The sequence below is a fragment of the Auxenochlorella protothecoides genome, assembly GCF_000733215.1.
Source record: "Auxenochlorella protothecoides strain 0710 unplaced genomic scaffold scaffold36, whole genome shotgun sequence".
NCBI lineage: Eukaryota > Viridiplantae > Chlorophyta > Trebouxiophyceae > Chlorellales > Chlorellaceae > Auxenochlorella > Auxenochlorella protothecoides.
Genome location: NW_011934143.1, coordinates 293,256 through 308,011, shown reverse-complemented (window position 1 = coordinate 308,011; position 14,756 = coordinate 293,256). Strand labels below are relative to the sequence as shown.

Below are 14,756 nucleotides of genomic sequence, written 5' to 3'. Positions count from 1 at the left end.
GGGGGGGCGGCTTGGTGCCTGGCTTGCCGTCATACGACGCCTAAAGCACTAGAGGGCTCTGCAAGCCCCCGCCATGCCCGCCCCACTCACGCCGGGTAGGTGGCGTGGTAGTACTCCAGGCAGGTGCGCAGGTCCATGCCAAAGACGGGGAAGTAGTCCTCTGGAAACGAGTGGGGCACGTCGATCCCCGTCACCTGCACGTGGGGATGCAGCGCAGGTCGGGTGGTTGGGTGGATGTGTCATCGATGAGATCAGTCTTGCACTGCTCAGGCACGGCTTCCCTTCCTGCTGCGGGGCGGGTGCCTGAAACCAATCTGCGACGCTGCGGCCAGGCCAGCAGCCAGCCCCGATCGGCGCTGGCGTGCAGGCAGGGTGCATGGCGAGGAGTGAAGCAGCATGACAGCAACCCCCGATTCCCCCCTGTTTGGGTACCTGCTTCACCGCCAGCCGGAGGGACTCGCAGCTGGGCCGCTCCGAGTCCACCATGACCCCGTCGCAGTCCAGGATCAGATGCGTGAAGGCAGGAAAGGACGGCAGAGATGCGGGCGGGCCGATTGCCGCCGTCGCCCCGCCGGCTGGTGTGGGCCTGACCCCGGTCCCCAGCCCGCCTTCCAGCGCAGCGGCCGTGTCGGCCGCGCCGGTGCTCTCACCATCGCCGCTGGCACCAGCCGATGCCTGCGCCGGGCCAGGAATTGCATCCGTGGCAGCGCCAGGGCCGGCATCCCCGCCGTCGCCTGTGTTCACCCCAGCACCTCCGCCGGCATCAGCGGCCTCGTTCCCTTCTTGTCTGGCCCCGCCCACCACAGGCTGCCTCCGGGCCAGCAGGCGCGGGACGGCGCGGGCGATGGGCGCCGCCCGCTCCCGGGCCAGGGGCGCCTCAGTGTCGATCCTGGAGCGGTGCAGCTGGAAAGCGGGGACCACCCACCGCCCCGAGGCGCTCTGCATCCCTGCCCAGTTGTAGGTGCCCAAGCGGCTGCCACAGCGCGGGCAGTACAGCTTGCCCTGCGTCGCGCCGTCCCGCAGCGCAGGCTCCATCCACGCCAGCGGCTCCACCCAGAGCGAGGGCTCGGCCGTAGCGCCGCCGCCCGCGCCCAGTCTGTCGCGTTTGCGCCACGCAAACGCCGCCGGCCCGGGGCCCGCCTCGACCTCCAGGCAATTGCCGCCGCGGGCCAGCGCCGCGCGGCACCGCCGGCAGCGGTGCAGCGCCTCCTTGGTAGAGGACGAGGCGCCCGAATCGACGTCGGCCAGGCCCGCGCAGTCCAGCGCCCCGGTCTCGGCGAAGGCCAGCGCGGCCTGGTAGGCCCGGAACTCCCTGAATCCCGCGTTGCCGGGGTCGAGCCGGCAGCCCATGAGGCCGAACAGCGCCAGCTGCTCCAGGAAGCCGGGGTTGGGCTGCGCGGCCGGGTGCGCGTGTCGCACGGCCTCCAGCGCCGCCGCGTCGTCCAGGCCGGCGCTGGCCATCAGGTGGGCCACCGCGATCTGGGTGGCGAGTCGGGGAGGATAACACAAAAGACTCCCGTGCAGCGCAGCAGCGGGTGGGGCCTCCCTGATACCCCTATGCAACCCGCCTGGACAACACAAAGAGGCAGGCGCAGAGGTCACCACCCCCTTCGCCATTCCACGCGTCGCACCGCGGCACTGCGAGAGACGCCTTGGGCGCAGCGCACGAGCACACTCCCGCCCCCCTGCACCGCCCCCTGGATGAAGGCGGTGGCGTCGGGGAGGAGGACCAACAGATTTGCTGTGGGGGAATCCTCCAAGTCCAGCCACAGGCAGCGGCTGGGGACCAGGCCCAGGTCATCTTGTGCACCGTTCAGAGCGGTCTTGTTGGTGGGGGAGACACGTGGTAGGGAGGTTTCCTCGCAATAGCAGCATCATAGGGCAGGAGCAGTATACCACTCCAGCTGCGATGGCTCCAGCCACCCTGCTTACCACCTCGCCAGACTCACCACCACATGGGAGATGCCCAGGGCATCGATGTCCTTGATGCTGCCAGCGCCTCCCACCCACACCCCTGCGCCAGGCGAATCGCTGCACACGTCAATCTCATGCAATGGTCATATCAGTTCTGGTGAGCAGGTCCAACGTGATCCCCCACGCACCTGGGGTGATCTGAACGGGAGTGACGGCAGCCATCGTGGTCGCCTTAAGGTCCTCGAGGGGGAGCAGACGGGGCATCCAGAATCGACGCTACAAACCTAGAAAGAGCATGCAGGTTTTGAACAAGGCCATGTCCGTCTGCAGAGAAGCAGCGTTGCCTGGATCTGTCGAGGTAGGGGTGTTGGGAGCGCTGGGAATCTGTGTCGCACCCCATCAGGCGCGACCCTTTCTGCCTAATGCTTACAATGGATCGGGAAGAGCAGTGCTGGATACAGAGAAGGTGTCAAAAAGACATCCGTGCATGGGAGAGTCATGTTGAAGTTTTTGTGGCTTGGCGCCAGTCATTGGGGTCAGGCAGCGCTCCCACGCTATCCAAGCATTGGGTTGGTCGCGTTGGGTGCGACCAAGCTGGCGATCTGTGCAAGAAATTGCTGCCGCTGCAGCCTGATGGGCGAGACGGAGGGTGTCGCGGTGAGGTTTCTGTACAGTCCTGCGCCGCAGAGTGCGGCCGCCATGATTCCCAGGAGGACCAGCCGCCGGCGGCGGGTGGGAGCGTTCTTCCCCAGCCCCTGCGTCATCCAGCCCAAGTTCTGGAAGGAAGCGCCCGAGATGGGGAAGAGCGTTATTGGGATGGGGTTTGGAGGCCCTATGAAGCAGTGCACCGTTAAGACCACAGGAGCGCATGTGGGAGATGGAGCCTGACACATCCCACACGCGGCAAACGGCACCCAGGTCGGCCAGACGCGATCTCCTCCGGCCAGGGCGACCTTGCTGACACGAGGAAATCACCGCCTCCACCGCCCCCACCCACCTGTGCAAGGGTGGCCAGCATGGTCCCCTGGCTGAGGGTGTCCAGCACGCCAGAGTAGAGGGAGACAGACAGCAGGATGAGGCCGACACCCAGCAGGAACCAGTAGCTTGGCCACTGCACGGGAGGGAAGGAGGGAAGGGGGGTGAAGGAGGGTGGGTGCACACAACTGCAGCTGGGTGCGCATGAGGTGGGTTAGGGTGTATGGTTTGGTTAAGGGGGCCATGGCCAGGGCTCGCCGGAGTGCCCGTGCAGGGAGGGCAAGTGAAGGTTCACATGGAGGTGATGCTGACTGCAAGCCAGCCATCTGCAGTGCAGCAGCATTCTGAGTTGGCCCCATGTCGATGAAGGAGGGCAATACACAACACACCCTGCCATCCCACCCTGATCATGAGGCGAAGCTGCATACGCCCTCACCATCCCCCCAGTTTTGTGCCTCCCGAGCCACTTTACTCCCTCGCGGCCATGCACGACACTCCAGCCCAACCGCCCCTCGGACCCCTCCCCACCGACGTCCTCCCACACCCCTTCACCCCCTCCCTCCACTGTTTGCTCGCCTGTCCAAACAAGGGAATGGCCAGTGCCACGGTGAGCACCACGGAGGCGGCCAGTGCAAAGTTCTTGATGATGTTGTCGCAGTGCTTGACCACCGCGCCCATGGCCAGGCCGCCGAAGACTTGCAGCCCCACCACGGACCAGGTCGCGGCATCGAAGCCGGTCAGCGGGCCGCGCGCCGCGAGCGCGCGCCCGTCCCGCGCCGCCGCCACCGCCAGGCTGAGCGGCAGGCCAAAGGCGCCGAGCTGCACGTTGCGCACCGTCAGCGCCGCGCCGCGCCCGCCCTTGAGGTGCTTCTCAAAGTGCACGCCCGCGTAGGCGGAGCTGAGCCCCGAGGCGGCGCAGGCCAGGCTCCCCGCCACCCACTCGGCGCGCGCCGCGCCGGGGGGGCGCTCCGCCGGGGTCGCATCGGCTGCGCCCCGGGTCAGCGTGACCAGCACCACACCCGCGGCCAGGGCGGGGATGGAGGCCCACTGTGCGGGACGCAGGCGCTGGCCCAGCAGCAGCCAGGCCAGGGCTGCGGTGGGCACTAGCTTGAAGCTCTGGTTGAAGACCTGGAAGGACACGGCGTCCAGCCGCGAGGCGGCGTACACCAGCAGCAGCTGCGGGGGGGGAGGCAGCGAGGGGTAGGTTCATGAGGGGTTCAAGGGGAATCTCTATGGGTGGCGCCATGGCCAATGGCGGGATAGCGGGCAATGGCAAGAGACCCCTGGGCCATGGAAGTGGCAAGATGGGGAAAGGCGGCATGGCGTGGGGACTTGTTATTTCCAAGGGTCATGGTTCCCTGCCCCATCCTGCCTGAAGCCCCGCCCGACCACCTGTTGCATAACGAAACAGCAAGCCGGCACGGCCATGGGGAGCCCGTTGCGGAGGGTGGAGGCCAGCGCCGTCCCGAGGTGCTGCCGCCTGCTGTGCGCGGAGGCCAGCACCGCCCCCGTGCACAGCGCCAGCTTCAGCCCCTCCGTCAGCACCACTGCATGAATGTGGGGTATCCATGTGCATGGTAGAACCATGGCAGCGGTATAATAGCGGCGGCGGGTCGGCACGGTGCAACCTCGCAACCGCCTCAGGGCTGGTGCCGCCCCCCCTCCATCCCCCACCAAGCCTTACAGCAACAGGTGTCACGGACACCCGTGACCTCAGGACGCACCGGAGACAGAGGCCAGGTACGGCGTGCCGCTCTTGACCCGGGAGAGGCGCAGCATGATGGACAGGGCCGTGGACTGGGCGATGAGCAGCACCATTGAGACCACCGCCTGCCACGTCCACCTGTGGCTCGGCGCTGGCGCGTCAAGGACCTGAACCTTGGCCTCCATGACCTGTACCGGCACTCAACACTCGTCCATGCGCGCTTTCGCAGGCTCCGCGGCCTCCGTGCCCGCTGAGCGTGCCTGGTGCAGGTGACGCCCTGTGCACATAGCTACCGCCTCGATCCGATGCGATGTCTGTCCATCTCCACAAACAAAACAAAACTTAATATCGGATCTTCAAAGATGTTGGGGAGTGCAAGTGCCAGTGCCTCCTGCTCCGCATCGTCGTAATCGGACATGCCCCGGCATTCCCATGCGAACATCAGAGCTTCCTTTCCTCCCGAATGCTCATGGCACACCGACCGTGCGCTTACAAAATTACGCAAAACCGGCAAAGGCGAGGTACAGCGCAATCTGGCACATGGCATTCTCAACAATACTTATCTCGCCCCATTTACAAGGTTGTCAGGACTGGGCCGCGCCACTAGGATAATTTGCTGCGGTTGGTCCCCGACTCACGACAGGGGTCCCCATGCGAAGGACCTGACGCCGATACAGCCCTTGAACGAATCCACTGCAAGTAATGACGCAATCTAACATCACTGCCCAATCCCTGCCGTCGGAAGCCGAGTCGCCACAAAGTGCTCTCGGCGAGTCCCCTGCGGCACCTGTGAAAGGTGAGACATGCGGCGTCGGCTCGCCCCTGATCGCCTGTATATCAAGGACTCGGGCTTATTGTATCATCCTCATACATTCAGGCGAGTCATTTGCAAGCCTCAGCGAGCTGTCTGCCGAGGGGCTGCCACTTCCCCTGGAGGTCGCCGAAGAAAGGCTGGCCGCCATGGGCGCACACAAGGTCTTCGAGAAGGTGGGCCTCAAGGGGGATGGGGCTTGCAACCTAGATGTGAGCATCATACACTGGCTACATTGCTCTGGATGCCGATTGTGAAGGAGAGTCACGCTGACGCCCCAGCAAATGCATCCGCGCTCTCCCGTATCCCCCTCCCCCCCCTGCTCTCCCTTGCATGGGCGATGTAGACCCTCACGCCCACCGATGCTACGCCCGCCGGCCTCGGTCGCATAGTCATCCCAAAGGTGAGGGTCACGTGGCTGTGCTCGTGTTTCCCACGTCTGTGCCTGCAATGTTTGATGTGGGGATGCTCCTTGCACCCCGGGCTGGTTGATGCAGCCAAGAGGGCGGATGCCGGCTCGGGAGCTCCGCCGACGCATCGCCGCGAGCTCACCCCCCCACCCCTGCCCCTCCTCCCCTGTCGACTCATCGCAGCGCTACGCCGAGTCCTGCTTCCCCTCCATCCCGGACCAGACCCCCGTCTCCCTGGAGGTGCACGATGCCGCCTGCCCGGGCATGGTCCACTCCCTGCGCATGCGCTACTGGAGCAACAACCGCGGCCGGATGTACCTGCTGGAGGAGACCGCGCCCATGGTCGCCCTGCACCGCCTCACGGTGCGCACCCGGGTGTTTGTCACATGCTGGGGCTCGGGGCGAGCGCCCGGGCAGGGGGCCGGGCGTGGCGGGCCTCGCGCTCGGTCTGGGCATATTCCCATCGGACGTCCATCGTCCTGCTGGCCCGTGGCATCCAACCCGCGCGCACGATGCCCACCCTGCCCTGCCCTCCCTTCACCCCCGCTCCAGGTGGGAGACGTGGTCGTCTTTGGGCAGGCCAAGGACGGCAGGCTGTGCGTGGTCGGGCGCAAGGGCCTGCCGACAGACCGCATGCGGCGCCGGGTGTCGTCCCCCGTGCCCCCCCGGCCCGCAGTCCCCAGCCCCACCGGGGACAAACGGGCGCATGGCGTGGGTTCAGGCAGCCGGGGGCTGTCCTCCAAGCGTCAGGCGACCAGGAAGGTGAGGGCCTGGGGCCCCATTGGGCGGCCCTCGTCATCACTGGGGCATGAGCAGGCAGTGCACCAGGCGATCAGGTAAATGTAATCTTCAGCCGGGCTCACTTCATCCCCCCTGGACCCCCGTCCTCCTTCCCACTTCCAGATGAACTCCCTGTATGACTACTGGGCCGGCTTCTCTCTGCCGCCGCGCACCGACGGCGTGTTTCGTGCTGTGTATGGCGGAGCGATGGGCGGACCCCAGGACAACAAGGCAAGACGGTTCCTGGAAGTCACACATGTGTGGGGTCGTTGGTGGGGAACTTGGGATGCAGTTTGACTCGGTCAAGGTCACCACTGAGCCTGCCCTGCTACCTCTGCAGGTGTCGGCTCAGCATGGAGCCTGGTCCGTGACCGTTTCCGTCGCCGACGAAGTGTTCCAGGTGGGAAGACGGAGGAAAGGATTGGCACTCTGATGTGTGACTCTGACTGTCCGGTAGTTGGTCTCGGCTGTCACCCACCCCGGGAGGTCCCACCTGCCTGCCGCCTCGCTCCTCTCAGGCATTCTTCGAGGACTACGACACGGCCTGTGCCCAGTTCAACGCCTCTGTCCAGGGCACATGAGGGCTCCGCGGCGGTCCCCCGCTCTCTACAAAAGCCGATGCGGCGCTGCTCCACAGGTGGTGGCTCGTGCAGCCACCCGCCATCCTCCAAATGAATCACTCCAGACATGAACCTTCCAGACAGCGCAGCACGGGCCACCCACACCGCAATGCAGCCGCGCTGCCCATAATAGTACGCCCTACGAGCTAGCCTTTTCCCAGCCACCCCCAACGAACAAACGCGCACCTACTCTCAAGCCCACTCCCAGGTCGCTCGTCTTAGGAGCATCTTGTGGCACGTACCTAGAACGTTATCTTGCTCCATGTCCCCTTCAAGCGAAGGACCCAAATGCACCCCTTGTCTCTAATACATCCGCTGGCGTGTCGTCTCCCCTGCCAGCCTGCTTGAAATCGAATCCTTGACATTCAGTTGCAGAGCTTCTGCCCCTGCACTGCAAGATCCGAACGGTCACGGTATACAGTTCAGAGTCGCAAGACGTCAAGTCAACAGGGCTGGGGTTCATGTGTGTGTGTATGTGCAATGGACAGGTCACGCAGGAACTTGCCAGGCGCTTTCTCAGTGATGCAGAGCGCCCGTCACGTTGGCTGGTCACCGGGAGAGGACTCAATCCGAGTCGTACGCTGCGAGGAGTGAGACCAGGCCACTTGCATCCCCGGCCTCCCCCTGACCGGGGTCAGACCCTTCTGTCCTCGCTTGACCTCCGTCTTCCCCCTTTCCTCCTCCCCCTCCTGTCAGCTCGGCCAGCTCCTCGGAGGTCAGGTATCTGGAGATGTCATCCTCGCCAGCCTCGGCGGCGCCCTCGTGGCCTGCGGAGCCCTGGGGCCCATGCAGTGCGTCGCTCGCCCCGTCGGGGGCTTGGTCCCTGTCCTGGTAGTAGTACTCGTCCCAGCCGCTGTAACCTGGCGGCGGGCTGTCACCATACTGGTCGCTCGTGTCTGCATGATGGGTGAATGGAAAGGTCGAAAGTGTTGAAGGGAGGGGGGAGAGGGGGGTTACAGTGGGTTGCGGATGCGAGGGAGGCACATAAGAATGCAGGCACCAGGATGAGTGAAGTAAGTATCACGGCGGATGGCCCAGGCGAATCGCTTCGGCCTGCACCCTGCTCTCTTCCAATCGACAGGGACCAACGTGTAACAAGCTCCCCACCATGGCAGGGATGCATACTGCAAGGAACAAGGAAATAGCCGGCGCTTGTCCCCTAGACCGCCCGCCCGACCTCTTCCACACCCATCCACCCTTGCTGACTTCTCCGCCGCCCACCTGGGTATGCTGCTGAGGCCTCACCCGGCTTCCACATGGCCGCCAGGTGCAGCTGCTGGAGCCTGGCGCGCTTCGCCACCGGGTCTGCAGTGTTGACGGCCTGCGGATTGGATGGGGGTGTCGGGCCGGGTGTCGGGCCGGGAGTTTGAGGGAGGGGGTGCAGCAGAAGTCGACAATCAGTCGCCATGGCATGGTCCCTTCCCATATTTGCCTCATACGTCCACTGAGGCGGCGCTGGTGATCCCCGGGCTCATGCATCGTGGGTGGGGAGTGGGTGTCCCCTTGATGCAGGGCGGTGCTCCCGTCCTCCTCGGCCCTCCAGGAGCCTCGTGACGGGGCACTCTTGCCCAAGACCCCAGCGCACCTGCACATACGCGTCGCGCATGGCCTCCTCACGCTCGCGCTGCACCCTCCTGGCCGCCCGCGGGTTGGGGTCGTCGTTGGCCCACCGAACGTCCAGCACCTCAGCGCCATGCACACCTGGAAGCAGGATGTGTTTGAGGGGGGTTGAGCTTGAAGCAGGGCAGGCGCTGGCCAGGCTGCAGCATCATGGCCCGGGCCGTGCCAGGGAGGCGCCGACTGGCCGCCGCGGTGTCCTGGAAGCCCGGCTTGCGTCAGGCAGGGGTGTGCAGAACCGCGTCTCGAGCGGCCACAATCCACGTGCACGCACTGCAAAGGTCGTACCGCACCTGGTGAATGCTGAGCGCCGGCCTCAAGACACCGGTGCCCCATGCCCTCCCCCTCCCCCACCCTCCTTCTCTACCCTCCCCCACCCCCTTCTCAACCCTCCCCCACCCCCCTTCTCACAAGCCCCACCCCGTTCTCACGAGCCCCACACCTGCCAGGCTCTGCTGATGCATAGCAGCCTTGGCGAACTCGGCGCTGCTGCGCCAGCGGAAGCGCACGAAGGCCAGGGTCTTGGCCGCCGCCACGTGAACGTCCTCCACAGGGCCCCACGCCCCAAACCCGGCACGCACCGCAGCATGCATGGCGCTGGGTTCCACGCCGGCGCCGCCGTAGTTGACGTACAGCGTCCGGCACTCGCGCTCGTAGGAGCCGGTGCCACGCTTGCGGCCGTCGCGCGACGCCGGGTTGCGGTCGCGGCCGAAGATGTCCACGGCGTGGTCGCGCGCGTGCCGCGCCTCCATGCCCTCATCCGGGAGGCGGTGCAGGTAGTTGCACTCGGCGCCGTGGTGGCACAGGCCCCTGCTGTCGAGATTGTTGTGGGATCCAAGGGTGGGCGCCGAGACGGGCAACAGGTATGGAGCAGGGATTGTACCCCTTCCCCACACGTAATCGTCGAATGTGCCCACTCCACAACCCCCCCCCCCCTCACTCAGGGCCCCACCCACCTGGCAAAGTAGAGGCAGCAGTAGGAGGCGCCAGACCCCTCCCCCCTGGTCCAGCCCTGGTCGGTCTCGGGGTGGCACTTGTACTTGGATGCCACCCTGGGCCCCTTCTCCCGCGCGCCATGGCCAGCAAGCCGGCGCCCCGTCCAAATGTTCACGGTGCCCGCGGGGTGCTTCTCCTCACGACCGGTCACTGCCTCATGGACCTGCGGGAGGAGGCCATGTGCATTACAAGTCATGGATGTGGACGGGAACAGCAGCCTGGCCTAATATCCATGCAATGCTGGAGGCGCACCTGTGCTCGGGCCAGCCTCCTCGGGGCTGTGGCTGTGAGCTCCATGGCCGAGGACTTGTGTCAAGGCTCACATGGTCATTTGGAATCGACAGTGAATTAGGAGAATCTCGAACGGCCATCACTGTGCCTCGCATGGTCGCCTTGGCGCCCTCACCATCGTCACCATCCGTGTGTCGCGCACTTTCGACAAACGACACCTGGAACCCTTGTCCGGCACGCAGATCACGAGCATGGCTCCACGCCTTCACTGTGACTGAAGCCACCGATGACTGTTTCTGACTGAAATAGCGAGGTCACAACAGGCAATTGCTCTGGCTTTTCCACAACCATCCACGCTGCGTGGGTTGGGCAGCGCGTGAGCTCGTTCCACCACCTCCTGCCCTGTTTGCACCCCTTCCGCCCCATGTCGGTCTGAAAGTATGGCCGATCGATCCGATGACGGCTTTTCCCGCATGCCCAGCCTGCACCAATCGTTCCGGGAGGCGGGGGATTGGTTCAAGGAGCTCGGTCGTACCTTGGCATTCAGTGGCGAGCCCTTCCAAAGCACGTCCCTCTCGCGACCCTCCTTCGACCGCCCAATACCTCGCACCGGAAATTTGACCGACAAGCAACAGGTTTGTGGGGTCGAAGCTGGAGGTTGATGTGCTAATGGTGCGGGTGACACTCCTCGCTTCACGGATGGTTGTGCTGGGGGGTTGCACAGGCAGGTTCTGTGCCCCTCACATCAGCCCTGCAGCAGCCAGCACACCTGGCATTATGTGCCCAACCGTACAACATGCCGATCACTGTCGTTATAAACGCCTTAAAACCCCTGCCCCTGCCCCAGATTGTCGCTGGGGTGCTGCTGAAATATGTCAACTTGGGGGCTGGATGGCGGCATCGTCTGTTTGTCCTGGAGGATGGTGTGCTTCGGTACTACAAGGTGAGGCTGGGCAGGGGCAGGATATACGATGGGCACATGGCTCTCAAGCAGATGATTGCACGAGATCTTCTTCTGTGGATAGAGTGGTAGTGTCCCTGCTGATGCACAAAAGCCCATCCCCCCCTCAGATCTTTGGCCCTGCTGCCATCAAGATCCACATGCTTCTGGACTCCCTGCGAGCCAAGGGAGAGATCTTCCTGGTCGGTGCTGAAGTGAGCATGCTAGAGAACCGCGATCGGAGGTGAGGCATGGGAAGGGGGTGGTGGATGGTCGTGTCCATGCGCTGTGGAGGGAACTGGGTCGCTGCGCTGGAGCCCTGCAAGTAGGTTGGGATGCAGCTGCCCTCTGGACTGTGTTTTGCCCTTCATAATATTCTGGAGAGGGACAGGTTGACAGTGACCCAGCCCTCATGTAATCTCACCTCCATTGCATGCTTCCCCATGAAGCAGGAGCAGCGCCGGAGGGAAGCAGGGGTCGGGCAGTGGCCGCCTGCCCCCTGCACAGGGCGAGATCCATCTCCAGGTGGCTGGGGTGCGGGAGTCCGCAGCCGACTACCGCAAGTTCTACATCCACACCGGCATGCAGACGGTGGCGCTGCGAGCCGAGTCTACGTGAGGAAAGGGGAGGAAGGGGAATGAGAGGGGGAGGAGGAGCGAGCAAGTGTGAGTGCCCTGTCTATGACCGGCATTCTCCTGGACCGGGGTTCACTTGGAAGAGATCGGGCCGGCGTGGCGTGGCTTCAAGACCCAAAGCCTCCGAGTCAGTGCTCGTGGGGCCATGCTCTGCGTCACGTGCTCGCTCTCACACTCCCTCTGGCAGGGAGGATCGCTGGGTTTGGAGCGAAGCGCTGCGGGCTGCCAAGGGAGCCTGGCAAGGGCTCACTCCCTCGGAGGCGGGCGCTTTGGCACGAGACAATGAGGACAGGTGCGTTCCAGCTCCTGTGCCTGGTTGGGCGGGGCATGTCTGCTGGGGAGATGGGTGGGGCCCAAGCTCTGATCCCCAGCCTGGCGGTGCGCAGGGGAAGCACGGCCCTGTGGTTGGCAGGGCATGGGCGCCTGGGTTGGGGCCTTGGCTGCAGAAGGGCCTCCACCCATGGCACGGAGCACAGCGCTGGGGCTTCATCCCTCTCCAACAATTGCTGCTGTGTGCCCTGCAGGATCCTCTCTGGCGACGACGTCTTCCTGCAGTACCTTTCCACCGTCGAAGATAATCTTGTGTCCAGGAATGTGGACTCTGCCGCCAGGGCCTACGTCGCCGATTTGCTGGTCCAGGTGGGGGTCATTCTAGGAAGATGGGTTGGAGGGTGGGATCGTTCGTGGCACCCGGCCCCAGCCCTGGTTTGACGCACACTGAGTTCCACACCATCGCCGCATGGCATCGTGAAGGCCAGGGGGGTCATCATGTCTTTCAAGGGGTTTGTATCTGGCGGCGACTGGGCCAGGGCTGTAATACAGGGGCCCGGCATCCAGCGCTTGTACTCAAAGCGCACGGCGGGGCGCGCTGCTGCCGCTGCATCAGGCAGTGCAGAGACCCAACGTCACCTCGACTCCACCCACTCCCCGCACAGGAGCACCAGAAGCTGCACCAGGTCTTGGTTGCAGAGGCAAACAAGCGCAGCTCTCTGCTGAAGAGGATCTACCAGCTGGAGGTGAATGAGCGGGGGAATGGGGGAGTCGACTTCCTGTGGCCCTGCAGCGGATGAGGCGGTATGAGCCTGGCAGCCGGAGGGTTTGGACCCGGGCTGCGGGCCTGCTTGGTAGCCCCTCTTGCGCTGAGCACACTCGAAGTACAGGGCCGCCGCACCGCGTCAGGTAGCCGCCAGGCTCAGCCCACACTCCGTGCCACGCAGAACGAGAAGCGGGAGCTGGAGACGGCCATCGTGGTGGAGGGGCGGCAGACCTCAGACAAACGGATATCACCCAGCGAATCTGCTTCTGGTGCGGCGATGGGATGGTGTTCACCGGCCTCCCTTGTCTGGGCCAGAGGAGGGAAGGTCGCCTGGGGTTTAGGGAGTGCAGCGTGGCAGCGCTGCAGATTCAGCTGTCTTCATCCCTGAGCGCGGCCTGAGGCGTGTCGGAAGCTGGGGGTCAGGCCTTCATGCATCATGCTTGGCAGATCCTGCAGCCGTGTGCTCGACAAGACGCTCATACGCCAATGTCCCTCTCCCTCCATCCTGTGCCAGTCGTGTCGGATGGGGAGGAGAGGGAGGAGGAACGCGTCAGCCACATCTTCTGTGCTGACGGCGGGGACGGCAACGAGACGGATGATGTGAGTGGCTCGGCGGTCAGGCTGCCTGCTGGGGTGTGGGGCTGTCTTGTGTGTCGATGTGTGGAGGAGGAGATCCACAGGTGCTCCCTGTCGTGGGTCGCGCGGGTGGAATTTCCAGGGTCATCGGGATGGGAAGTAGGACCTCCCACGCCGCAGTGGGGCAGAGGACCCTGGCGCAGGGCTCAGGGCACGCATGGGCGGGCTGCCCCTCGCTCGGTGGCCCTGCACATGCACGATCTCTGCCTGTGCACAGTCGGCAACGCCCAGCCCCCCGCCTCCCACCCCCGTCCATGTCTCGCAGGAGTTCTTCGACGTGGACGATGCCCAGGGCACTGCAGGGCGGCACTCGCGCGGCAACAGCCTGGCGAGCATGCTGACGCCCACCGGCTCCCTCCTGGACGGCCTCGATCTGGAGGCAGAGGTCTCCGCCAAGGAGCCGGGGTCGACAGAGGCCGGCGCCCTGGCCCCGGCTCCGGCCCAGCCTGCCTCCGCCGCGGCGGCGCCCGCTCGGTGGGAGCAGGGCACCCCCGGCGACCCGGCCTGGCTCCTCGCCGAGAAGGGTGAGAGCACACGTGAGGGCTGTGGCGTGCAGGGCATGCCCAGGCCGCCCTTCCCCCTGTACAGTGCTCTCAGCGATGAGGGTCTGCAGCCTTTTTTATCTTGTCTTGATCAGCGTCTGCTGCGCCGTCATACCTGCTGGGCCCCTCCCCCTCCTCCCATGGGCGCTGCTCGCCCGAGCTCACCCCCCCACCCCCACCCCTTGCCTGCAGCCAAGGGCATCCCGCGCCGCCGCGCCTCGCTACCTCCCCCCGCGCAGCAGGAGAAGACCGTGAGCCTCTGGTCCCTGATCAAGGGCATGGTGGGCAAGGACCTGTCCCGCGTCTGCCTGCCCGTGTACTTCAACGAGCCGCTGTCGGCGCTGCAGAAGAGCGCCGAGGACCTGGAGTACTCGGAGCTGCTGGACGCCGCGGCGGGCCTGCCCCGCGCCTCTGCGGACCGCCTGCTCTACGTCGCGGCCTTTGCGGTGTCAGGCTACTCCGGCACGGTGGGGCGCGCCGCCAAGCCCTTCAACCCGCTGCTGGGCGAGACGTACGAGCTGGTGCTGCCGGAGAAGGGGCTGCGCCTGGTGGCGGAGAAGGTGGTGCACCACCCCACCGTCCTCGTCATGCGCGCCGAGGGGCGGGCCTGGTGCCTGGACGCGGACGCGGAGGTGCGGTCCAAGTTCTGGGGCCGGTCCATCGAGCTGCGGCCCGAGGGCGTGCTGCGCGTGCGCTTCGCCGACGGCGACACCTACGTCTGGAGCAAGGTCACCACCAGCATCAACAACCTGGTGCTGGGCAAGATCTACGTCGACCACGGCGGCATCATGCGAGTGCGCGGCCTCGACTCGGGCCTCACCGCGCGCGTGCGCTTCAAGGAGACCGGCATCTTCGACCGCGACCCGCGCCAGGTGGGTGGGTGTGGGGTGGATGGGTTTTGGGGGGGG

The 14,756-nt window shown here is 65.2% G+C and overlaps 4 protein-coding genes across 4 annotated transcripts in view; 2 read left to right on the top strand and 2 right to left on the bottom strand.

Moving 5' to 3' along the window:
• The window catches only part of F751_3386 (Dual specificity protein phosphatase 12), a gene marked incomplete at both ends in the record, with an annotated part of 6,304 nt that extends 1,597 nt beyond the window's left edge, over positions 1-4,707 (bottom strand). Inside the window, 10 exons of the mRNA XM_011397763.1 lie at positions 91-194; positions 433-1,096; positions 1,223-1,479; positions 1,632-1,823; positions 1,950-2,014; positions 2,103-2,112; positions 2,912-3,025; positions 3,724-4,065; positions 4,282-4,436; positions 4,614-4,707. Of these exons, the coding sequence (XP_011396065.1) occupies positions 91-194; positions 433-1,096; positions 1,223-1,479; positions 1,632-1,823; positions 1,950-2,014; positions 2,103-2,112; positions 2,912-3,025; positions 3,724-4,065; positions 4,282-4,436; positions 4,614-4,707 (1,997 nt within the window). The remainder of the gene's footprint in view (positions 1-90; positions 195-432; positions 1,097-1,222; positions 1,480-1,631; positions 1,824-1,949; positions 2,015-2,102; positions 2,113-2,911; positions 3,026-3,723; positions 4,066-4,281; positions 4,437-4,613) is intronic.
• Positions 4,708-5,296: 589 nt separating this feature from the next.
• Positions 5,297-7,176, top strand: F751_3385 (B3 domain-containing protein VP1; the record flags this gene model as incomplete). Its single annotated transcript, XM_011397762.1, has 6 exons — positions 5,297-5,617; positions 5,999-6,178; positions 6,368-6,577; positions 6,719-6,853; positions 6,936-6,995; positions 7,114-7,176. 6 exons carry the CDS (start codon positions 5,297-5,299, stop codon positions 7,174-7,176), a joined length of 969 nt encoding a protein of 322 aa, XP_011396064.1.
• A 603-nt stretch (positions 7,177-7,779) lies between these two features.
• On the bottom strand, positions 7,780-10,125 carry F751_3384 (Pre-mRNA-splicing factor cwc2; the record flags this gene model as incomplete). The annotated part of the gene is made up of 6 exons (XM_011397761.1): positions 7,780-8,111; positions 8,461-8,536; positions 8,801-8,916; positions 9,275-9,642; positions 9,789-9,991; positions 10,081-10,125. 6 exons carry the CDS (start codon positions 10,123-10,125, stop codon positions 7,780-7,782), a joined length of 1,140 nt encoding a protein of 379 aa, XP_011396063.1.
• A 730-nt stretch (positions 10,126-10,855) lies between these two features.
• Positions 10,856-14,756, top strand: part of F751_3383 (Oxysterol-binding protein-related protein 1C) — a gene marked incomplete at both ends in the record, with an annotated part of 6,114 nt that continues 2,213 nt past the window's right edge. Inside the window, 10 exons of the mRNA XM_011397760.1 lie at positions 10,856-11,002; positions 11,131-11,243; positions 11,452-11,613; positions 11,822-11,926; positions 12,159-12,273; positions 12,570-12,650; positions 12,852-12,939; positions 13,185-13,270; positions 13,572-13,842; positions 14,041-14,720. Coding sequence (XP_011396062.1) covers positions 10,856-11,002; positions 11,131-11,243; positions 11,452-11,613; positions 11,822-11,926; positions 12,159-12,273; positions 12,570-12,650; positions 12,852-12,939; positions 13,185-13,270; positions 13,572-13,842; positions 14,041-14,720 — 1,848 coding nt within the window. The remainder of the gene's footprint in view (positions 11,003-11,130; positions 11,244-11,451; positions 11,614-11,821; positions 11,927-12,158; positions 12,274-12,569; positions 12,651-12,851; positions 12,940-13,184; positions 13,271-13,571; positions 13,843-14,040; positions 14,721-14,756) is intronic.